This window comes from Pelobates fuscus, chromosome 5 (assembly GCF_036172605.1).
Source record: "Pelobates fuscus isolate aPelFus1 chromosome 5, aPelFus1.pri, whole genome shotgun sequence".
Classification (NCBI taxonomy): Eukaryota; Metazoa; Chordata; class Amphibia; order Anura; family Pelobatidae; genus Pelobates; species Pelobates fuscus.
Window position 1 is genome coordinate 12,895,706 of NC_086321.1, and position 23,852 is coordinate 12,919,557.

The 23,852-nt window shown below is 41.4% G+C and overlaps 1 protein-coding gene across 1 annotated transcript in view; it reads left to right on the plus strand.

Annotated features, from left to right (window-relative positions):
- The window catches only part of SERINC5 (serine incorporator 5), a 69,136-nt gene that overhangs the window by 19,703 nt on the left and 25,581 nt on the right, over positions 1 to 23,852 (plus strand). Inside the window, exon 2 of the mRNA XM_063453577.1 lies at positions 9,313 to 9,480. Within this exon, the coding sequence (XP_063309647.1) occupies positions 9,313 to 9,480 (168 nt within the window). The remainder of the gene's footprint in view (positions 1 to 9,312; positions 9,481 to 23,852) is intronic.

Genomic DNA, 23,852 nt, shown 5'->3' on the forward strand with positions numbered 1-23,852 from the left:
AGGGGAACTGAAACGCTGTACATTATTATTATAAAGCGACAACCATTTCCGCAGCGCTGTACAAACGGGGAACTAACAGACATGTAATTGGAACAAGGCAAGTTGGACACACAGGAACAGAGGGTTGTTAGTTCCCAGTCTGTACTCTAAGCCTTAGTGGGAATCTTCAGTTCTGTGGTTGCTGTGAGTGTAACTTAATTTTCTAAACTGGGGGGACTTGTCTGTAGACTCCTTACTCTAAGTCCCTTTTTGCACTACATAGTTACCTAGCTGTGAAAACCTTCACTAACCACAAACAGCTGTGGTGGTGTTTGTACTTGTTGTTACGAGGCGCTGGCGGGCTTTGTCATGGGTTAGTGTGGTCAGCCTCTGTCTAGTTTTCATAACAAGTTGTTATCACTAAATGACTTGTTGATTAACACCAATACCTCACAGATACCGGTGCACATGCTGCAAACAGGATAATTAACCGCTGCAGCCGCTGGTTGGGGTTACAGTGGTAGATCTACAATTCCATTGATAAATTGCTCCGTGACAAGTCACTTATTAAATGAAAATTCTTTCTCCGTGAATTTCAAACGTATTATATGTTTTATGCTTAAATTGCTGATTTCTAACGGTTTGTCCGACTTGGTTAATCACAATTTTGATTTCAGTTCACTGTTTAACACTCTAGGGATGGAGGCAATTGTATAGGTTCTGACCAAAACAAAACCTGGAATTCGACTATGTGTCTTTCATATGAGGTGTACCTACAGTTATTAGAAATCATTTTGTTCAAGGGAAATAACCAGGTCCCCCAAGTTTTAACCCTTCACATGTAAACATAGCAGTTTCAGAGAAACTGCTATGTTTACATTAGGGGTTAGGACAATCTCTAGTGGCTGTCTTCCTGACAGCCACTAGAGGCGCATCTGCGACGCTGGATTCAAATTTTGCATCCATCGCGCAGAGCGTCCATAGGAAAGCACTGAGAAATGCCTTCCTATTTACAGCTTGAATGCTGTCAATAGGAAGGCATGCCGAGCATGCGCATTCCGCTCCACTCGGGAGCTGACGTCGGCGAGGGAGGAGAGGTCACCAGCGCCGAGGGAGCTCGGCGCTGGAATAAGGTATGCTGCTGATGGGGTTTTAACCCCTTCAGCGCCAAGGGAGGGGGACCCTGAGGGTGGGGGCACCCTCAGGGCACTATAGTGTCAGGAAAACCACGTTGTTTTCCTGACACTATAGTGATCCTTTAATATGAATGAAATCTAAAAAAGTTTCAGAAATAAAGAAATGTTATTTTCCAAGTTCTGCATGGCATTTTAACTGTAAATGTCATAATACTGTTGGCGTTAAAAACTCATATTAGTGTTCAGCTGTGTCTTGTGAGTACAACAGTACCCCCATGTCCAGGTTTTATGGTGTTTTGGAAAGTTACAGGGTCAAATATAGGGCTTGCCCATTTCAGTTTTTACATGATGCAATTTGACAGATTGGGTATGTTGTCTTTGAAACCATATGGTCCAAGGAATGGAAATTAACCCCATCATGACATACCATTTTCAAAAGGAGACATCCCAGGGTATTCAAAATGGGGTATGTCCAGTCTTTTTTAGTCGCCACTTAGTCGAAATACCGTGGCCAACATTAGTGTTCATATTTTTTTTTTTTCCCATTGTTCACACAAAAACTGCCCTTTCACTGATGATATCATCGTCATACATTTTACTGCTCTAAAACACTCATAGTTGTGTTTACTGATGTTTCATGATTCCAACAGTACAGGTTTTATGATGTTTTGGAACGTTACAACATCAAATACAAGGCTTGCAAAATAGAATCTCTGGACTTTCTGCCTGGGTTGTCATAAAATCACATAATGGTTTCAAAATAGTCCATAAACATACAAATCGAATGAAATGATATTTATTCTAAGTGTATTTTGATATTAATTAATATCCTTTTGTAGGACGGCATAGCACGCCCTAACATCGGGAAAGGGTTGCTAGACAAAGCCCCTGGAATTTCGTAGCTGAAAGCAGATATATATATGTATTGCTTGCTTGTCCGGCACTTGCTGGGTTTTCTCAGCAGAATAATGAATGCTGATGGCAAATTGCAATTCGTACAAATACTTAGGTAACCCTTATTGGCAAACACGACTTTATTTAAATAGTTTCTTGACTCTGAGACTCTTGTATGAGGTTTAACGCCAAGGATACTGTTTTGCAAAGCTGGGAATTCACATATTTCACTCTCGTTACAGATTTTTTTTTACAATTTCTTTACAGCATGTTGTAAAACTATATCTTAGCAATGACTCTAAGCATTTCCATAAGAACCAATTATAAAATAACATCTTCAGTTCATTACTTTGTGACGTCGATTCAGGAGTCGCTTTGCAGAAATCTCACCCTTTAGTTATTCTTGCTGTGCTCTGAGGAATCCCAATGTTTTGAGTGTCTTTGTCCTTAAATCAAGCAATATATAGTTATCATTTGTCATTCAAACCTGAGATGTTATCTGTCATTAAGTAGAGAAATCATTATTACTGTTTTACTTGTTGGCTATATTTAAAGGGATTTTGCCTTGTTTGGGATTTCTATACAGTACAGAGTTATTCATTCAATTGGTAACTTTTTGGAATTCAAAGTGAATTTAAAATTATGGGTCAAAATACTGGTTTCAAAACCAGTTATTATCAAGAATCTTATAATTATTTTAATATTAATGTAAGTGTGCGCTACGATCGTGTGCTAGTGATGTATTTTTACATTCATCTCTCTCTCGGTTCTATTTTAGACTAGAGTAACACACTGCTGATTTAGTTTATTGCCAGACGCACACGCACCGCCATTGTTCGCACACAGTTCCGGCAGCTGTTACCCAGATGTTTTTCTCGTTGTCGATCTTTACAGCCATGCTCAGCTGTTAAAACTCTGAAGTGCTAATGTTACCTCCCACAAGGCCATTTAATGGATTTGCTTTTATTTATTGTAACGCTAAACGGTTCTGTATTCACACATTTACAGGATATTATGTAGAAACAGTAGCAAGGCTTCTATATTTATATATCCACGCAAGGCTGTAGTGATGGGATGGAGACCAGAAGCCAATGGCTTTCTTAGATTTTTCTTTTATATTTTTAAATCTAATTAATTTCTATATTCAGAGACATTTATCCCTATTTTTCTATATTATAGTGACTAGTTAGGTCTATATTTCTCATCATTGTCTCACATTGTGGCTTGGAGTTTGGAATCACAAAACGTATTGCATCCATAATGTTTTGATTTTTAGGGACCATCAACCTTAGCTGTAGCCAAAAAACTACCTTGTGATATCAGCTGTTAGATCTTAACAACATTAACAAAGATGTCTCGGTATAGTCTTCTTTTTAAGACAATAACGTTTTCTGACTCCGGAGATGATATTGGCAAAGAAAAAAAAAAGGATTTGGGAGATCTGGGTCAATTTTATAATAATGGATACACTTTTACACTGGAATCCATTTTATAGTAACTGACTCGTTATTTTAATGGCCATTCTTTTTTTTTATAACTTTTATAATAATGGATACACTTTAATGTTTACGGGCTTGTTATATTAATGGATACACACTTTTTATAAGTTGTGCAATAATCGATACACTTTTATAACAAATCTATAATACTGGTTACACCACACGTAACCCTGCTTGCTGTGCACACAGAGCCTATTGCCAGAACTGCAGAGCGGCCGAGAATTGATGTAAATAAAATGAAAATAGAATGGCAGTTGTTCAGTCAGTCTGTGGTTAGTAACATGTAACCTAATAAATGCCTCATTTAACAGCGCCTTGTGAAACCAAAGCGTTGTCACCTCAACCGATGTCTAGAAGTTAATTTCCTGAAACTGCAACGCAAACGTTCCAACCACTATTTTTGCATAAACAGAGAGCTTCGCTCCGTTCTTCGAGTTGTAAAAGGGGTAATTCTGCATGGAAATACACGGCCTGCATTGTCTTACAAGCTCCGTCCCATTGTTCTATCAATAATTGTTTATTTGCTACAATGGATATAAAAGAATGTATTGTAACCTTTAAAAGTACTTTGTTTATGAATTCGCTTTTTTTACGTTTGTCACACTGCTTTACGATGCAATATTTTTCCATCATGAGACATCTGGTTTTTGGATTTCTATTTTAATTTAAGTTTTAGCATGTGTTGTGAGCAGAGGACACATCTGCAATGGGAGGAATGTGTATAAAATACAAAATAAAACAATGGCACAGATATTTCTTTATATTCCTCCCAACATGCGCAGCATGGAACAATCGATGAATAAACAAATGAGAACTAAAACCTTCTGACTTTGACAACGTGTTGAAGACCGTGTTTAGCTGACTTGACATTTTTAAAGGGACACTGTAGGCGTGTGTATTGAAGTGGTTATAGTGTCTGGAGTCCCCTGGCACAGTCCTTACTTTCAGCATTCAATCGTTGTAATATGTTAATGCTAAATGAGAGTGTCCAGCAGCAATGAGTGGCTGTGATTGGCTGAGAGTGTCAGCTGACTGCTTTCAACCTATCACAGCCACCCATTGCTGGAGACACAATGTATACTTGTATAAAACTGACTCCATATATAATGGACAATTGGACACTGCAGTGTCACACAGAGCAATCTCTAGTCTTTTATCTATTGGTCCATCACCTCCCATGTGTAAATAAATGGAGCATTGTAAACATACACAGTTGGCATATGATTACCCAATCGGTGAAAAGTGTGCAGCTCTCCAAGTCTTGAACATAAGAGTTGTGTGGGTGGGTTCCAGCAGAGTGGGGGGGGGGCAATGCTGCATATTACAAATGGATCGATCGCCACTTGTGTCCAATTGTAATCATTAAGTAGATATTTTAAAGCTTAACAATCTATGATTGAAATAGATAATATGCAGGACAGCTTGAATTTTATTTACTTTTAGAAAAAATACATTAAATTTAGTGATATTTTTTCCAATGAATCTGCTTTGTTTGAACTAACCTGTTTGCTTTTATAAAGGGAAATATGTTTAATAAACAAGGCTTGTGGGTCACTAAACTACGAATTTTGGAGAGATGACAAGTGAGTTAATCTGAGTAACATTAGCTACATCTGGAAAAAAAACCTCCCACTTTTTCCAGTTGGGCTCTTATTGGCTAATATGTACCATCCCTTTTCACGATTTTTATTTTACTAAAACATTCAGTTTGGGTTAGTTTAGCCAGGAGAGTGAAGCAGAGTTGATAGAAATGGTACAGCAACAAAAATGGCAAAACTAAAATGTTCTACATAAGCTATGTCTTCACACGTTTGTAAAATAATTACCTCCACAATGAGATTTGTAATAGCTCTGGCACAATAAGTTAAAAAACAATTCGCCATGAATATTTTTTGCCGTATAGTCTATGGCATTATTAGTGTGTTTGGTTTAAACATGGTATCTTTCATTCCTACTTTAAATTCACATTGATAATACTCCATACACATATTACCAGATGGAACATTTTATTTTAATTGTGTTTGTAGTACTGGACCCCTGATGTACATGGTTAGTGCGTGTACTGAATATGATCCTGTGTTTGTGGACACAGTCACATTGTACATGCCTGCATTCTTCACCATGTGGGAGAGATTAACCCTTTACGTTGTATTCGTTATTTGAAGGGTTAAAGAGCCGAGGTTTTAATATTGGAGCCTTTGTATATATTGTCTGTGATGTGTTTTACAAATGGCTTCAGTAGAATTAACTATTTCTCAAACAATGCGTTTTATGTCCGATCTCCCTCTGTGTATGGGAAAGACATTGGAAGAGGAATTTGCCCTCTTACCATTAGGTTAAATGTATATTAAATATAAAGCCATTTAGATGGCATTCATATTGCCGAATGTTCTGTCTTGTTCAAGGCTTGCTAAACGTAAGCCTTTCCTCATATGTTTGTGTTTTTTGTTGTTGTTTTTTTGTGGTGCTCTGATTTCAGCGTGGTGATGGCTTGGGGTGTAAAAGTGTCTCTTAACCTCCAAATCTACCCCAGCCTTATCCTTTTAACCTCCAAATCTACCCCGGCCTTATCCTCTTAACCTCCAAATCTACCCCAGCCTTATCCTATTAACCTCCAAATCTTCCCCAGCCTTATCCTCTTAACCTCCAAATCTTCCCCAGCCGTATCCTCTTAACCTCCAAATCTAATCCAGCCTTATCCTCTTAACCTCCAAATCTAATCCAGCCTTATCCTCTTAACCTCCAAATTGTCACAAACTAGCAAATACCACCATTTTACCAGACCTCTGCAGGTGTGTTTGGTGATTGGGAGAATAATTCTGGGGTAGACCTGAAGATAAAGAGGTCGCCGTTCATTGCAATAGAGCGTCCGCTAACTGCGGTCAGCCAGTGTATGGCACACTGTGCATGGAATTGAGATTAGTCAGCCCAGAGCTTCAGGCTGTCTGGTGACACTCCAATGGTGCTGCATCCAAGGGGTTAAACTCGGTAAACGTAGAGTTTGAGACTCGACACACACAGACTCCAGGCACCGTAACCAGTTTAAATCACTGAAGTGATCATGGTGCATGGAGTAACCCCTTAATAACTTGCAAAGTAATTGGCCTCACTTGGCTAGCAGGTTTGCAGCTAGGCCAGTGAGGGCTGGCTGTTACAGACCATGTCTTCTATGAAAGCTAACAAAGTTTTCTGGGAATATAGTCCACCATCAATAGGTTTTTTATTTTTTTATTTTCACAAATGAATTTTGATGACAGCTTTTCATTTTGGTGAAGTAACAGAGAAGTTTCATTATTGGTATTTACCGGAGCACGCGGGCATTTATGAGAACTGTAATGGTTATGGAATGTATCCTTTGGGACAGACTAATGGATCTGCATAATGGATTTTCCAAACCCCGGATAGCGTAGCACCTCTCTTAGAATGACTATTAAGGGCATATTTTATTTACTTTTATTTTACTTTGTGATTGACAAACCCTCACAAACCTCAGAATAACAATACATGTGTTTGGCATTTCACATAGAAAACACAAAATGTAAACACGTGTAAATCTGATACTCCTAATTAGTATGGTGGACCCGGCATCAGTCCCTGGGGTTGCACGAACCCATTTTGAGTTTGTACAAACAAACATGTATCCTCCTGTTCGGGAATGGAACAGAGCATGTGTGGTCCCACCCCCTGTTATTGAATTGGAACACGGACCACCCCTGCCTCAATTAAGTATTTGCATGCTTTCCCTGTGTGGCCGCCTTTCGTATAACCGAAGGCATGTGTGCAAACAAATGGCAGCCTTTTTGTCTCCCGAACGCGGGCAGCGGTACATGGTCGCCAACGGCGGGGAATTATTTGCGGCTACACGACCCCGCAAACACCCGGTGAACTGGTACCGCTGCCCATCCAACTTTCCAAACAGTTATGAGAATGACGTGTGGGAGGCAGAAACTACCGAACAGGGAGAACATTCGTACACTAACAGCCAGGGGGAGCATTTGTCTGTGTTCGTGGAAGAATCCCTGAAAGATGGCTGGTCGTTGCCTTGTTTTCTTTGGAACTGTTTTTGGCATCACCTCATGGCCGACCGGTCAAAACTTCATTCGAATGGCGTTCCTGAACCCTGAAGGGATCTGAGTGTGCACTCAGATCCAAGCTATTCGGTGATGTGACTTTCGTGGGGTTCTGAATTATTAAAATGCATTTTTGGGGTGTTTTAAAATGTGTTGTAGATTTTTCTGTAAGTGAGAGATAATTGAGTTATATTTTTTTCTGCCGCAATTATCTCTCATGCACAGAGGATTCTGGGAGGAAAAGCCCTGTATTTTTGTATAGAAGACCCCATGTAGGGATCTGTGCATAAAAGCCGTGTGGGGCTAGAATAAAATTTGTGTGACGGACCGCCTGGCACCCCGACCGGGTGCCTCTGCCAGTCGATGTCCCTAGTGCTCACCGAGGACTCCAAGCACTCCACCAGACACCATAAGCACTGTAGTCCCCACATCCAGCGTAAAGCTTGGTTGGGAACTCGCCATCCTCCACCCACCCTGGACCCAAGACCAGGATCCAGCTTCCAGTGGGTGAACCTCTCCTAGTCCAGAGAGCGTAGCAGGAACAGCTAGTGATTATAATCCGAGGGGAGTATAGTGATATAGCAATCCCCAGGGTAGATACAGCCGTTTCCCCCACCCATGAAATCAGGGTAAGCAGAAACTCAATTTTAATGGTGCCACGCTTGGTCTTTTATGCAGGTCCCCAAGCAAGCGATACGCCTACATGGACCTTGTTGGGGACAGGGACACAAAGCTTACAAACCACTCATAACAGTAATTAAATGTACGACACACCCATAACAAACATACAATCCCTCCCTTCTGCCTGTAAGATAGTTGAGTCAGTAACTGTACTAATTATAATCCAATTATCTCCAAGCACAGGAAAAAATATACTTTTTTTTTAACACCCCAAAAGTACCATACTAATTTTACATCCCCTGATAGCCCTGATCTGGGTGACCAACATATCCAAAAATCACCCAGATCAGTTAAGGGGTTCAGGAATTTCCTAGAAGTCTTCTTTCTTTGACCGACTGTGCACATGATCCTATGCCTAAAACAGTTTCAGAGAATCAGGGCTAAAGGTCGGTCTCTCTGTATGGAGTACAAAACAGAGCCTGTTTAACCCCTTAAGGACCAAACTTCTGGAATAAAAGGGAATCATGACATGTCACACATGTCATGTGTCCTTAAGGGGTTAAAGTATTTTAGCCAGGTCTTTTGCAGGGGGCCATAGTCACAGGGTAGGAGACTGGCTAACAGGCCCCTCCAAAAACCAGTGGCGAGGTTACTTTCGCCACATATATATATGGGGATATTTTTTTTTTTTTTTAGGGTGTTCACAGTCACTTGCCTCCAAGATATGAGACTTGCTAGATTAATGCATTAATTATAAGGCATGGGACTAATGAAAGTATTTAGAAAATTGGGAAGACTAGATGGGCCAAATGGTTCTTATTTGCCGTCACATTCTATGTTACTATTATAAATGTAAATTTTACATCACATGAAAACCATTTAAACGGCCCGGAAGCCAGTAGGCCGCTCCCTATAGACATTGTGTGCTAGGAAAACCCACCTTGACGCTGCAAACATGCAGTTTTATTATTCTTGTGTGTTTTAATATTGCTACATACCTCTCCTTATATAGACTTGCATGTGGACGTCTAAAGTAAGCCGAACTTGTTCTGCAATGTATTTGAGGTCTCATAGCAGAGATAATTTAACCATCCATCTTTTATTGTCTTGTAGGTGGCCTGTTGCTGTGGAGCAGCTGGATGTGCACTGTGCTGTGCCTGCTGTCCGCGTATCAAGCAGTCTACCAGTACCCGCATCATGTATGCCTTATTCTTCATTCTGGTGACCATCGTCTGTGGAACTATGATGTCTCCAACTGTCGCTGAACTAATGAAGGACAATGTAAGTTTCAAAAATCCTCAAGTTTGCAGTAAAATGTATTTTAGTACATATACCTACAAAGAAAACGTGCACACAATTTATTATGCATTTGGTTACGGTATATTTAAAACCAGACTGCAAAAAAAATCTATTGTCTGAAGCCTTTGCAAGCCCTCCCCTTCTAACCCCGCCCAGACTTTCTGTGGCTGTCCAATCACAGACGGCCCAATGCAGCTTGATGAGAAGTCTTTGCAAGGCAGGTGCTCTGAACAATTGCTGCCTCTTGAGTTTAGCTTCACTGAGCTAAACAAACCAGGAGATAAATGGATCGGTTGTCTGACACTCAGAGGGGTGTAACCAGATTAATTTATAATAGTGCCAATTTCTATTAAAATCTGCACTTCTTATAAAATAAAAAAATTAGGGCACACTCATCACATATAAAGCATTTCAGCAAGCTAAAGTGCCTTAGGGTTCTGGAGTGTCCCTTTAAATACATCATTAAAGACGTCGAACAGAAACTAATGTAAAATCATTTTCCGCAGTGGAGCCAGCCACATATTTCCTGTTGTAGTATCTCACAGGAAACCTATAATAGCTACATTTTTAATGCTCATATCCATTGCATTTAGACTTTTTAAATGTTTTATGAAAATTCTAATTATAAGTTTAAAATGCGATACAGTGTGTCATACAGTGCAGATATACGCCGACAGGGAAGATGTGTCTGAATGCAAGAAGGCAATTTAAAAAGTTTGAGAATGATATTAAAAGACAACTGCTACCTTAATCTATAAAATTAAAATAGAAGAAGACAAATTAGCGCCATCAGATAACAGAAGATTCCTGCCATGGGGTCTGTGTTTTTAGGAATAAGTGGTAGGTTCGATGAAGAGTTATTCGAACCTGTTCCTTTGCTGAGATTGTCCAGGTTATGGCATGAATGCAATCAAACTCTGTCTGCATTTTTCAAATGTTTAGAGATTCACTCTAAGCACCATAACAACTTTGCAGTAATTCCAGGTTGATGGTGCATAAGACGGCCCTGCACCATATTTCCGTTCTCCGACTGATTTATAATTGCAGTGATTTGTGAAGTTGCAGAAAAGCTGCTGTATTCTCAGTTCCGGGTTTTTTTAGACACAATTTACAAAATGATCTCTGTTTAATCCCCAGAGAGAGATCGAACTCACAGCTGCACACGTCGTGTTTAGTTATGAACTGATAGCGGCATGGTGTTAGCTCATCGAGCAGTTTGGCGCATTCTACGTGTTGAATGAAACTACTTATAAGGAGAAAACTACGTCTCCCATAAACCCCTGGTGGATAGAGCTGTGTTGAGTAAGATCAGACTCGACAGATCCTGATTTGCGGAATCTCTTCCATGGGAGAGAATCTGCCAGAGACTTCTGTTGGCTTCTGTAAGGGAAGGGAAGATTTTCTGGTATCAGTGCCATCCTAACCGTGTTAAAGCCCACACTTGAGAGAACAGCATGGAATGTCCTAATGTAGTAAAGGGGTTAAATATTGTCATTTTAAATAGCAGATAGTTTTTTTGTTTGTTTGTCTCAAACAATCTGGTAAAACAGGGGGTATTGGAGGTTGGAGGAGATTATTCGTGATACGATCGTGTAGCTATGAATAGAGGTTCCCCAGTGCTTGTATTAATATATTTATTAGACAGTCATCAAACAGTAGCAGAGCACAGTGGGAGTGTGGGATGGTCCGAGTACGGGGAGAGTGCGGGATGGTCCGAGTACGGGGAGAGTGCGGGATGGTCCGAGTACGGGGAGAGTGCGGGATGGTCCGAGTACGGGGAGAGTGCTGGATGGTCAGAGTACGGGGAGAGTGCGGGGTGGTCAGAGTACGGGGAGAGTGCGGGGTGGTCTGAGCAGGGGGAGAGTGCGGAATGGCACTCCAGATGTTTTGGACTACACCTCCCATGATGCTTTGCCAGCATTATGGGTGTAAGAGCATTATGGGGGATGTAGTCTGGAGTGCCCAAGGTTGCCTATCCCTGGCCTAGATGCTTTTTTCACCAATCCTCTTCTTTTGTCATTGCTAAATCTAGAGTCTTCTTCACTTCATAATAATTCTTCAGAGATTTCTGTGACTATTTCCCAAATAGGTGAAGTCATTTCAATAGATGGGGATATTTCAGTACTGGATTAGACACAAACTAGGGGAATTGCACTCACAGACTATTTGCACCATAACCACTTCAATGAGCTGCATTTTTATATTTGTTTTTGTATTATTTGTGCTTAATGCCATTTTAAGTGTATAGAGCTTGTTTTAAGGCCGTCTCCCTTTTTCTATAAAATCTGACTGCGTGTCTGGTTTAGCACTGCAGTCCCTCAAGAAAACGTCTTTTAGTCCATTGTTGTGCCTTATGGTGGAGTGATGAAAAGCACATTACTCAGGCGCAGCTCCAAGTGCCGCTCCATCACTGGAAGATAGAAAGAGTCACGCGGACGCACTGAAATGAAGCAGTCCTGGAATAAAGCGGTTTGTCCTGAAATAACCCCAAACAGAAACAGCTGCCATGTCTTCGAGTTCTCTCCGAGCGCAGTGTGTTACTGTTACAGCAATCAATTAAACTGAAATCTATTCTCAATCACCAGAGCAAAAAAAAATGTTTTTATCCCAGTACCAATAGTTTTCCATTTGGCTCTTTGTTTCTTCACGTGTCCTCTCCAATCACTGTCCTGTCCGTGATTTAGAATTTGTCATGTTTGCAGTTTTTACATACATTCTTGTCAAGCCAGCGTGTTTCGTTTCTTTAAATATAAACATAGAAATGAGAAATTCCTTCCCCTCCTTTAGTTCCTTTTCTGGTCCTTTTACTGCTTGAGGTAGTTTGACAGGTTAGCTGACTTTGGTCAATTCTCCACCTCTCTTTATAGCACCCCCCCTGCACACAGGTTAACCCCTTAGTGACCAGACCGTTTTTAAATGTTCTCACCGTTAAGGACCAGAGCTGTTTTTACATTTCTGCGGTGTTTGTGTTTAGCTGTAATTTACCTCTTACTCATTTACTGTACCCACACATATTATATACCGTTTTTCTCGCCATGACATGGTCTTTCTAACGATATCATTATTTTCATCATATCATATAATTTACTATAAAAATAATAATAAAATATGCTGATTTTATTTTTTTAAAACACACTTCTTCTAACTTTGAACCCCAAAATCTGTTACACATCTATTACCGCTAAAAACACCCAATGTTAACATGTTCTTAGCTTTTGTTTGCAAGTTATAGGGTTATAAGTACAAGTAGGACATTGCTGTTTCAAAATATATATTTTTAAAATGTATCAATAGTGACATTGTAACGCTGTTATCTGTCATAAATCTCTGAATCACACCTCACATGTACATATTTTTTTAAAACAATTTAGGGTATTTAATATGGGGTATGTCTAGTCTTTTTTTAGTAGCCACTTAGTAACAAACACAGGCCAAAGTTAGCATTTATATTTGTTTGTGTATTAAAAATGCAAAAAAACTATTATGAAAGTTAACTTTGGCCCGTGTTTGTGACTAAGTGGCTACTAAAAAAAAAAACTGAACCCCATTTGCAATACCTTGGGTTGTCGTCTTTTCCAAATGGTATGCCATCATGGAGGTAATTCTCATTTCTGGGCTACCATACGCTCTCAAAGGCAACTTAAAAATATATATATATTTGTGCTCGGAATCTCTATTATGTTAATGGAATGTAGAGGGGAAGCATAGTTGGTTGAGGTGTGCCGGAACCAACGTACGAGTAGGTCTGTAAAAAAGAGGGCCCACAAAAAGAAATGTGTAAAGGAGGGTGTAGGTCGGTGGGGTCAAAACAGCTTGAACGGCAAAGGTAAGTAGGGGGGTAGGGTTTATAAGCATCATAACTCCTCCCACAAATTCAGGCCAAATGGCCTTCCAACTTGTGCTCGGAATCTCTATTATGTTAATGGAATGTAGAGGAGAAGCAAAGTTGGTTGAGGTATGCAGAAACCAACGTACGAGTAGGCCTGTAAAAAAGAGGGCAAAAAGGAATTAGAAGTAAACACACTTTATTGCAAGTTTAAACCAAAGAAAAGAAAAAGTTACCTGCGCTCTCTCCTTAATCCCTATGTATATTTTTTATATACTTTGTATCACACAGCCTGGTTACAATGCTGCCGCCCATCCCATGTGTTCCCTATTAAGGGTTAATAAGTAAAGGGGTGTATATAAAAAATACCCCTTTCTGTCTCATTAGAGATATCTTTGCCAGAAGCTCAAGGAAGCAGGCTGAAGGGTCAGTGTTAGGACCCGCTTAGGGGGGTCTGCATTGACGTTGGCAGACAGGCATTCTCTCCGATGGCAATTGGAGCAACTAAATGACCTCCATTTGTCTAAATATACATAGGGATGCAGGGGAGAGCGCAGGTAACTTTTTCTTTTCTTTTGTTTTTACTATATATTGTGGCTGATGTGTACTGTAGTCATTGCTGCCGGCCCAGTAGTGATGGGAGTGAGCGCAGGATTTCTCTTTTTGTTATTGCAAGTTTAAACTGCGAGATTTCTGAAAGCCTGCCTTAGCTCCCTTCCTGGTCGAGGGATGTAGGAGTTGTATATTGAGGATTTACAGCGTCCCAGCCTCTTAACCCCTTAAGGACCAAACTTCTGGAATAAAAGGGAATCATGACATGTCATACATGTCATGTGTCCTTAAGGGGTTAATGATGTGTACCGGGGTGTTAGTGCTTGAAGCTGATGATGCTGCGCCGATGCGAAATGAGTGACCAGAGAAGGAAGCTGGGTTGTAGCCTAACCTTGACAATAGAATTCTGATGTGTGACATAAATTTAGCTTTGGTGAGTGGGTGTCCTTGGAGTAGAAATAGTGGAGTATCTGGTGAGTGCGTGAGGTGAGAAACCAGGAGCATATCCAGAATATGTACAGGGCACCACAAATTCTCAGTAGGAAAGAGGGGAATGATAGTGGGATAGGCAGAGTGATTAGTCTTGGTAGAAGGCAAGAGAGTACAAAATGGTCATCTACTTTCTTTAAGTGAGAAAGTTTGAGGCATCGTACTGTGTCTCCTTGACGTATCACAGTGAACTCTCTAGGTCTGAGGAAACCGTAGAAAGACAAAAAAAATGGCAGAATTCATGACTAAATTAGTATTATGGTCAAACAGGGATTTGTCCAATAAGTCGCTAAGGAGCCGGATTATTGGACCATCTATTGGTAGCCTAGTCGTGCTAGGAGAGACTGAGACCTTGAAAATACATTTGAGGATTTTCTTAATGGGGTAGGAAAACAGAAAAGGAGCGTGGTTAGGGAAGTTAGTGAGGATGTGGTGTTGTACTCCGGTGAGGTAGAGTTTGATAGTATTATGTGAAAGTTTTAGGTGTAAATGGCAAAAGGAGGCAAAAGCCACCATGGTTTTGATGGAAAGGTCACCTTGTAAGCAAAACTCGTCTGTGAATTTGTTAAAGATAGACAGTGCCCTAGCGTAAGAGATAGTGGTGTTGGGAGACAGTGCGTGGTGCGTGAGTGTTTGTGCGTGGAGTAATAGTTCATTTAAACCAGGGGTAGCTGTAGGAACGATAGTGTCCCGGCTGATTGGAGGTGTGCCGGAGGGGGAGCCCGGCCGGAGACCTGCAATTTAAGAGCATAAAAGAGTGTTAGAGGAGGTGCAGTGAATGAGGTGTAAGATATATCTATCTTGCTTAAGCATGTATCCCTACATGCTGGAATAGTAGAATGTAGGCAAATTACAACAAAATTATACATTGGTATGACAGAAACTACTCCAGGATCTGGAGGGAAAGGAAAAGGATACAAAATGTCAAATAACACTTTATTACTTGGAGTGCAAGTAAGCAGCCCCCGAGATGGGTTAGGTTGCGAAAGGAATGGGCCATTGTCTGGACATGGTGTCGTCGTATAATTTTTGCTGAACCAGCTTATTTGTTAGGTGTCAGACGGGTCGGGCACATAGACTTGGTGTGGGCTCTGAAGCATATGGAGCAGATTGCAACAACCTGCATGCGCTGTAGCTGCATATGACTGTGTTAGAGTTATTGCACACCTGCGCCTTGCCCAAGAATGTGATGGGTCTGCCCAGCTTGTCTCTCTGGGCACCTTCCTGTCTAGGGAGTGGGGTGAGGGGGTGGTGGGGTGATAAAGTGGAAGTGGAAGGGTCTGCGTCCCCAGGGCATAGATCAGTGGAGTGTGAAGTGGAACCACAAGAGGCACAATATGGGGGCCTCAAACCAGCAAAGTGACGGCAAAATAACACAGTATCTGACACCAATCGATTCTAATATTGAATTGTGTTAGATGAGTAGCTGCCTTGGCCGAAACTGATTTGTGGTAATCGTAAAATGAGGACCCTCCATTCTTGATGCCCAAATCAACCACCTTGTGCATGTATAAATCAAGCTCTTCTCGCCTATGTGGGTACACCGTGCAGATAACGTCGCGATAAGTGCCAAACGCGATAACAAACTGTGGGATGGTGAGGTTTTTTTTATTCAAACGTGGGTCTCTAGCTCTTAAGACAACCAAAATGTCCCCTTAGTTATATGCTCTATTTTCTAGGACGTCTCGGGAGGCTATGAGGAGGGACATTAAATTGACGTCTTTTCCATCAAGAATATCTTTCTTGATGGAAGCCGGGACAGAGTGGGCTGGTGAGGCGTGGGCAGTGGGAGTGGCAGTGGCTGGTGGGGGAGGGGAGATGAGGCGTATGGCAGTCAGTGCGGTCGAGGTTACCGGTGTAGGGACTGCTGGGGCTGTTAAGTCACCTGGAGTGGCTATGGCTGATTCCACCTTCAGCAACCTGTTGTTAATGGATTGCAGATTGGCCAGTATAGCCGCCAGAGTTTCCTGGGTTGAATCAGAGTAGCCAACTGGAGGCCCTTGTGAACTCGTGCCGGGCCTTGGGTCGTTGGCCTGAGTCGTCAGCAGTTTATAAAGTTCTGCTTTTCTGGCGGTGGCTGGAAAGGGGATTCGCCTGAGCTCAGCCGATATTTTTGGAATGGTCCAATATCTTAGGGATCTGGGAGTAGAAGGAGTGAGGGATTCCACCGGAGACCCAGGCCTGGCTGGCGTGCTGGGTATATCGTCTGATGGGGGATCGATGATTGGTTCTTGAGACATCCTGAAAGGAATAATGATATGGATAAGTAGGGTATAGTGGAGGTGGGATGAGACCTCCGGAGAACTGGCCTGCTAGCTAATGCCGAAGTGAAGAATTATATTGCCAAGCGGCGGCGAGAGGCTCTACCTATGATTTGGGCCGATGGGAAAAAAAAATACTGCTCAGTTGTGGGATCCCAGGGGCTTGTCTCAAAAATTTGGACCAACGTTTAGAGATAAGATTTAGAGATACCTGCTACTGAAACGTCGGGAACCAGGTAGCCTGATGGTCGTTGAAGGCGTAGTGAATCTGCGCAATGGTGCAGGTCTAAGTAATAATATGTAGAAATTAAAACAGAATTAACATTTAATATAATAGTAACCTGGAGAGTGAGGCGTCTTTTAACCTGGTGTGTTTAAAGTTTTGAGCCCACTTTGAGAGGTGGGAGGGTATTGTAAAAAAAGGCCGCGGAGGCTGAAATGAGGCCTCAGGAGAAACGTAAAATGTTTTAACCTTATTTACCTGATACCGTGACATGGGATACTGGAACCACCTCCTGGAGTCTTCTTGAAGAAAGAGTAGTACAACCTAAAACATTTTCATTAAGTAAAAATAAGGAACCTGAGTATAGTATTACAATATAAACAGAGATTTGGAAAAAGGGGTACTGAAAAAGTGAGCGTGGAGCTTGATAACTTTAAGAGGTTTGATGGGGCTCAGCCCTTTGAGAGAGGAAAAAAACAAACCGTAAAGTGGATAACTGTTACTTTAAGAGAATACCCCTGGGAATATATACATAATTATATGTGACAATGAGTGATGAAATAATGCCCTTTAGAGTAAGGGAAAACGTAGGTAGAAACGTGAATATATGATCTAAAATAATACATAGAGGAACATACTTAAATATGAAATTTAAAATGCATAGAACCTCATGCGTTCGGCTACCGAACGTGCAAGAGAAATATAATAGGACCGCGTGTGTTAGATTTAATGAAAAGAAATGCTAGTGACACAGCCGTTCGTATGTGTTTCGTCTAACGAAAGTGAGAAACAGGCGAACGTAAGGTGAGTATAAGCGTTTAGTAAAATTGTATTAACGAAATAAATAACGAAAAGCGTGTGTACTCTACGGTCGGCTAAAAAACGCCCGAACGCAGAAGTACACGAACGGCGGATTACACGAACGGGTAAGTAATATATCTTGGAGCCTATCCCTGCGTTTTTAGGCCCGAACATGGGAAATAGCCGAATGCAATTTCCCACGTTGATGCTTACGTTTGCGTGCCGGTCTCGTGACCGGAAGCTCGACAGCCGGGCAACGAGTAGGGAATACCGCGGGGCAGCCGGTGGATGAGCCCGGAAGTCTGCGGTAGGTGCTGCTGGAGGGAGACTGATTGCTCGATGCAGGACTTGGCGGGAACAGCTGACCGGAAATGCAGGTAACTATGGTGACAGTCAAAACAGCTTGAACAGCAAAGGTAAGTAGGGGGGTAGGGTTTATAAAGGGTCATAACGCCTCCCACAAATTCAGGCCAAATGGCCTTCCAACATATATAGTTTTATATATATGTGTGTTATTTAATTCTAAGTGTATTTTTATATTAATATATGTATACATCAATATAGATATAAACTTAGTATGACATATTATATATTCTACTTAAAAAAAATATATATATATATTACAGCTGCAGGAAGACCCCCTGCAGGCAGCACTATGGACGCCTATTGCGGCCATGTGACTGCTCTTTCAGAGCGATCAAATGGCCTGCGGGGGACTAATTTGCCATGGGGGGGGGGGGCTGCCTGGGCTGTCAGACAGTCCCCCCAGACCGGAAAGGAACACCGATCGCAGACGTGGGAGAGGCAGCGATCGGGTCTGCGGTTGTTAAGGACCGTTTTTTGTCGGAAGTACCTAGTACGTCCTCGGTACTTAAAGGGTTAAAGGTCATTCAGCTCCCAGAATTCTTTAAATGGTATAGATAGCCAGTGAATCGTGGGATTGGAAGTTCGACAGGTCTATTAGTCACGGCCTGTTTATTTTAGCCTAAATCTTTCAATGACGTTATTAACTGCAGTTCAATATTTAATTAATAACGCCCTCTGCCTATGTACCCCATGCAGTAATTTTCACTAAAAAATTATTGGCATTCCTCAGACCAACCAAACCGTTTTCAAGGTTTAAATAGAATTGTCTCTGCAGGTGGGCGTGCTGTTAGCTCAATAAAAGTACATTGCCAAGTTTCTTTGCTTTGATTTTCATTATTCTAGATCAAATGTAGAATGAGGTGGCAACTACCCAGCCCTGAGTGCAAAGGTAAAAAGTTTCCTGATTCTGCTCATTGTCTGTGAGTGTGGACGCACGTGCAGGAAATCACTGGAAATTGACTGTTAGACTGAAGTTGGTGTTTATTGCAGTTAAACCGATTATTCCAAATTAACCCATTTTGATACGTTCTGTACTATGTAGTGGATAGTCCGTCCAGCAGGCACAGCCATAAAGTTAGATACAAATGATACGATGTAGCAATCTTAAAAATGCTAAAAAATATTTCCCTGGAGTTGTGCTGTGCAATGTCTGCTGGGTTACCACACACTCAGGAAGAAAGGGTTAAAAAGGCACCCAATAGTATAATACCTCCATGACTTAAACAGTATATATTAAAAATAGTATTTACTCACAAATTATTGTGCAAACGGATCTAAATACAGAAGGTTATATATCTTCTCCACAGGAAAAGGAACAATCTAAATCCAGGAAATAGAAATACAATTTATTTTTATTTATTATTCAATGCTTAAACACACCACCAAAAACACTGACGCGTTTCGCCAAAAGGCTTTTTCAAAGTGTTGTTAATACAAAACATATTATATATGTAATGTGATTTTACGGTCTCCTCCAGACTATGCTGGCAGTCGTTTGTATTAATGACACTTTGAAAAAGCCTTTTGGCGCAGTTAACCCCTTATGTGGAAAACCATGAATACAAACTGCTTACCTTCTAAATTAGACATGAATTGGACATATAACTTTCAGGTGCAACATATCAACATTTGGTATTTGGGACTTTGGGTCTGTGTGAGTCAGTTATAAGGGACTTTATTTGTGATTTGTTTGCTGCGTACTCTTACACGAAGCGCTATATCATACTATATAATGTATCTGTTACTTGTAGAACTCATATTATTTATTGAACAAATGGTGCTCAGTCACCTCAGTTCATTCTCTGCTTGCGATCCCCCTCTCATCGTTCATTCTGTTTTCCTTATGGGTCTCTAATGAGCCATTACTGCTGCCACTATGTTGTTTATATCTGTATTATTCCACAATGAATCTGTGCTTATTAGCAGGATACTGAAACACACATTTAAAACTCTGGCAAGATATACAGGAGAGATGGTTCACCCTGTGTGGCCCATAGAGTTAATTAACCCAACTTGACATTGTTCGTACCATCTGTGCATGTCTCGATGTTTCTCTAGTTTGTATTCTCTCCTGTTATGGTTTAAAGAGTCCTATAGTGTTTCACATTATCCATTGAGTCCTGGGTGGCGATGAGACTATGGCTGGACTGCTTAGGGTATCCTTTAACCCCTTAAGGACCAAACTTCTGGAATAAAATCATGACATGTCACACATGTCATGTGTCCTTAAGGGGTTAATGAAGTTCTAGCCTGGTCTAACTGTCTGTGTTAGTAATTTGTCCTTTTAGTGCCATCCTTTCATGTGGCAAATTGTTCAGATGTAATTTTAGAGGATAATTTAATTCTTTTAGATCTTCTTCCAGATTCTGGAATAATTCTTCTGATCTTGTATTGTCCAGATACGATTATGAAGTAGGTTTTAATTAAGGACGAATGTAATAGATCACAGGAATGGAAGGAGGAATCATATTATCGTTTTTCAGCAGTTTCGGTCAGCGTTTCACTAGCTGACAAGCCATGATTGTTGTTGCGCCAGTTAATAAACATCAAGGATTCGTGGGATGCATGCAGTGGGAGCACCAGGTCTTTCAGACTCTGAATGACCCTCATTCTGCAGAGACTCCTTGCAGAGTGTGGTGGTTGTGGGAGGCGACTGAATCAATCGCAGCCCGGAGTATTTCTTTTGAAGAGACACTCCAGGCTGTGCTAGCAGATTATACTAAGTGGTGTATTCTGGTTTTGTGCTGCCCTAGGCAAATCTCAGGCATATATCCCCCCTCCCCTCTTTCAAATTTATCCTCCTGACAGACACACGCCCTCACTGATGCATACACTGACATACACTTATTTACAGATACAGTCATTGTCACACACACACTGTTTAACCAACACACACTTTCACTGAAACGTACACATTCACAGACATACACACACACTCACATTCAATGACAGACACACATATACACTAACTGACAGACACACACTCACTGACAAGACACACATACATACTCACTGACAGATGCGCGCACACACACTGGGACACACATACTCACTGACAGACATATGTACACTCAGTGTCAGACACACACATTCACTGACCGACACACTCTCAGTGACAGACATGGATACACACACTGAGACACACATACACACACTGACATATACACTCTCAGTAACACACTAACACTCACTAACAGACACACAAATGCTCACAAACGGACACTGACACACTAACACTCACTAATAGACACACTCTCTCACTAATAGACACACTAACACACTCACTAACAAACACACACTAACTTACATTTTGGTGGATTTTTCCCTGTGGTCAAGTGGGGCTGCTGCTGGCTGGGCTGGCGGGCGGTCGGGGAGACAGGCGCACAGTATAGGCGGGTGGCGAAGGAGCTCTGATCCTCATGCTCAGCTCCCTCGCGTGCCTCTCAGTGATGCTGGAGCCGGAGTGATGTCATATTCCGGCTCCGGTATCACTGCGGGTTGCGCAAGGGAGCTGAGCAGGAAGAGCTCAGGGGAGAGTGCTCCCTTCCCGCCCACATCATCAGGAGATGCCAGCCTTGGGGAGCCCTGGGTGGCCAGTCGGCCAGCTCTCTGGTCCCCCACCCATGCTGTTTAAACTAGAGCAAGTCCTGCTCTGGTAAATGTAAGTGTATTACCTTATTTCCTTTTTACTTAGAAGTACTTACTTCACCATTGGAGTTTTTTCCTTCCTATATTTGTCTCCATATATACCACACACGTTGCATTGCATTTGGAGCACCTGTTTTGCCAACATCACCACAAATCCTTAGATGGGGATAATACTGTCCATGCGCAGCACAGCAGAGCTCTAAGCTCAATTAAATGTGAGTGGATCTCATATAGTACAATTTTTTATTTACTATACTGTATTGCACTATTACTGTATTATTTTTTTGTCATTCTGAGGTCTACAGTATTACACCATATGAATACTTATGTATGTATATTTCTGGTACATTTAACTCTGGACGCGGTATACGTCATTTATTTTTCAATTTGTTAATTCACAAAGGTTTGAGAATCCTTGCACTGTGTACTGCAGCCCACACACATACACTTATTAAGCTATAGTAAGCGCCTACTAACCCTGTTGTTCATTTCATCTCCGGGAATATCTGACATCATACCTCTCACCTGCAGGAATATCTGACATCATACCTCTCACCTGCAGGAATATCTGACATCATACCTCTCACCTGCAGGAATATCTGACATCATACCTCTCACCTGCAGGGATATCTGACATCATACCTCTCACCTGCAGGAATATCTGAAATCATACCTCTCACCTGCAGGAATATCTGACATCATACCTCTCACCTGCAGGAATATCTGACATCATACCTCTCACCTGCAGGAATATCTGACATCATACCTCTCACCTGCAGGGATATCTGACATCATACCTCTCACCTGCAGGAATATCTGACATCATACCTCTCACCTGCAGGAATATCTGACATCATACCTCTCACCTGCAGGAATATCTGACATCATACCTCTCACCTGCAGGAATATCTGACATCATACCTCTCACCTGCAGGAATATCTGACATCATACCTCTCACCTGCAGGAATATCTGACATCATACCTCTCACCTGCAGGAATATCTGACATCATACCTCTCACCTGCAGGAATATCTGAAATCATACCTCTCACCTGCAGGAATATCTGAAATCATACCTCTCACCTGCAGGAATATCTGACATCATACCTCTCACCTGCAGGAATATCTGACATCATACCTCTCACCTGCAGGGATATCTGACATCATACCTCTCACCTGCAGGGATATCTGACATCATACCTCTCACCTGCAGGAATATCTGACATCATACCTCTCACCTGCAGGAATATCTGACATCATACCTCTCACCTGCAGGAATATCTGACATCATACCTCTCACCCCCAGCATGCTACATGTGCCAGAAAATGATGTAGTGCAGCTATCTACAGCTATCTTTGCAGACATATGTGACTTTATTTATTATAGTAGAAATTTGGCTTGGGGGAATAGCTAAACGCTTCTATTTGTTTATTTGCCTTAAATTTTATGCATTCTTCTTAAATTTAAATAAAGTAAATTGGACAGTGTACCACAGTTGCAATATGAAAACATATCCTAACAAGCCTCTGTAAAATAATGAAATCAATACACAAATGTTCATATTGATGCCAGCAGTCTGGTGATTTTATTCCTGTAGCTATGTATGTAGTTGGGAAGTCTTTGATTAACAGAATTAACGAGAGGACGTTGGGGATTAGGACAACACGCTGCTGGTTCTCATTACACCCAGGATCTTGTTTGCTGGGGGGTTTGTAATTTTCCAGCATGTCTTCCAAGAAAACGTTCCTCTGAGCCACGGCTCTCATTTAAAAAGTGAGATTACAAATATTGAAATGCCTGTTTCTCAAATAACTTTAAAAAGACACTACAGAGAACTGTGTGATGAAGGTGCCAAGAATCCCCTGGTGTAATCCCTGGGTAAGCGTTCAAGCTGTGTTCGGACGGTCTAGGTTAAAGTTGTACTATAAATATAGATATATCTGCTTTAGCATACCAGTACATAACAACCTGGGCAGTACACATTGAATGAAAGAGTCAGCTGGCAGGATGTAGTGACAAGAAACGGGTGGTTCTGCCCAATGTTACATTTTTTGGTCAAAATCTAGGTCGGTAAAGGGAGGAGCAAAATGATGTTTCTTCTTTACCTCCACTGTTTGGAGAGTTGGTAAAAAGCTGCCTTAACACCAATCCCCAGGTCAAATTTGCAGTGTTCCCAAATCTGATATG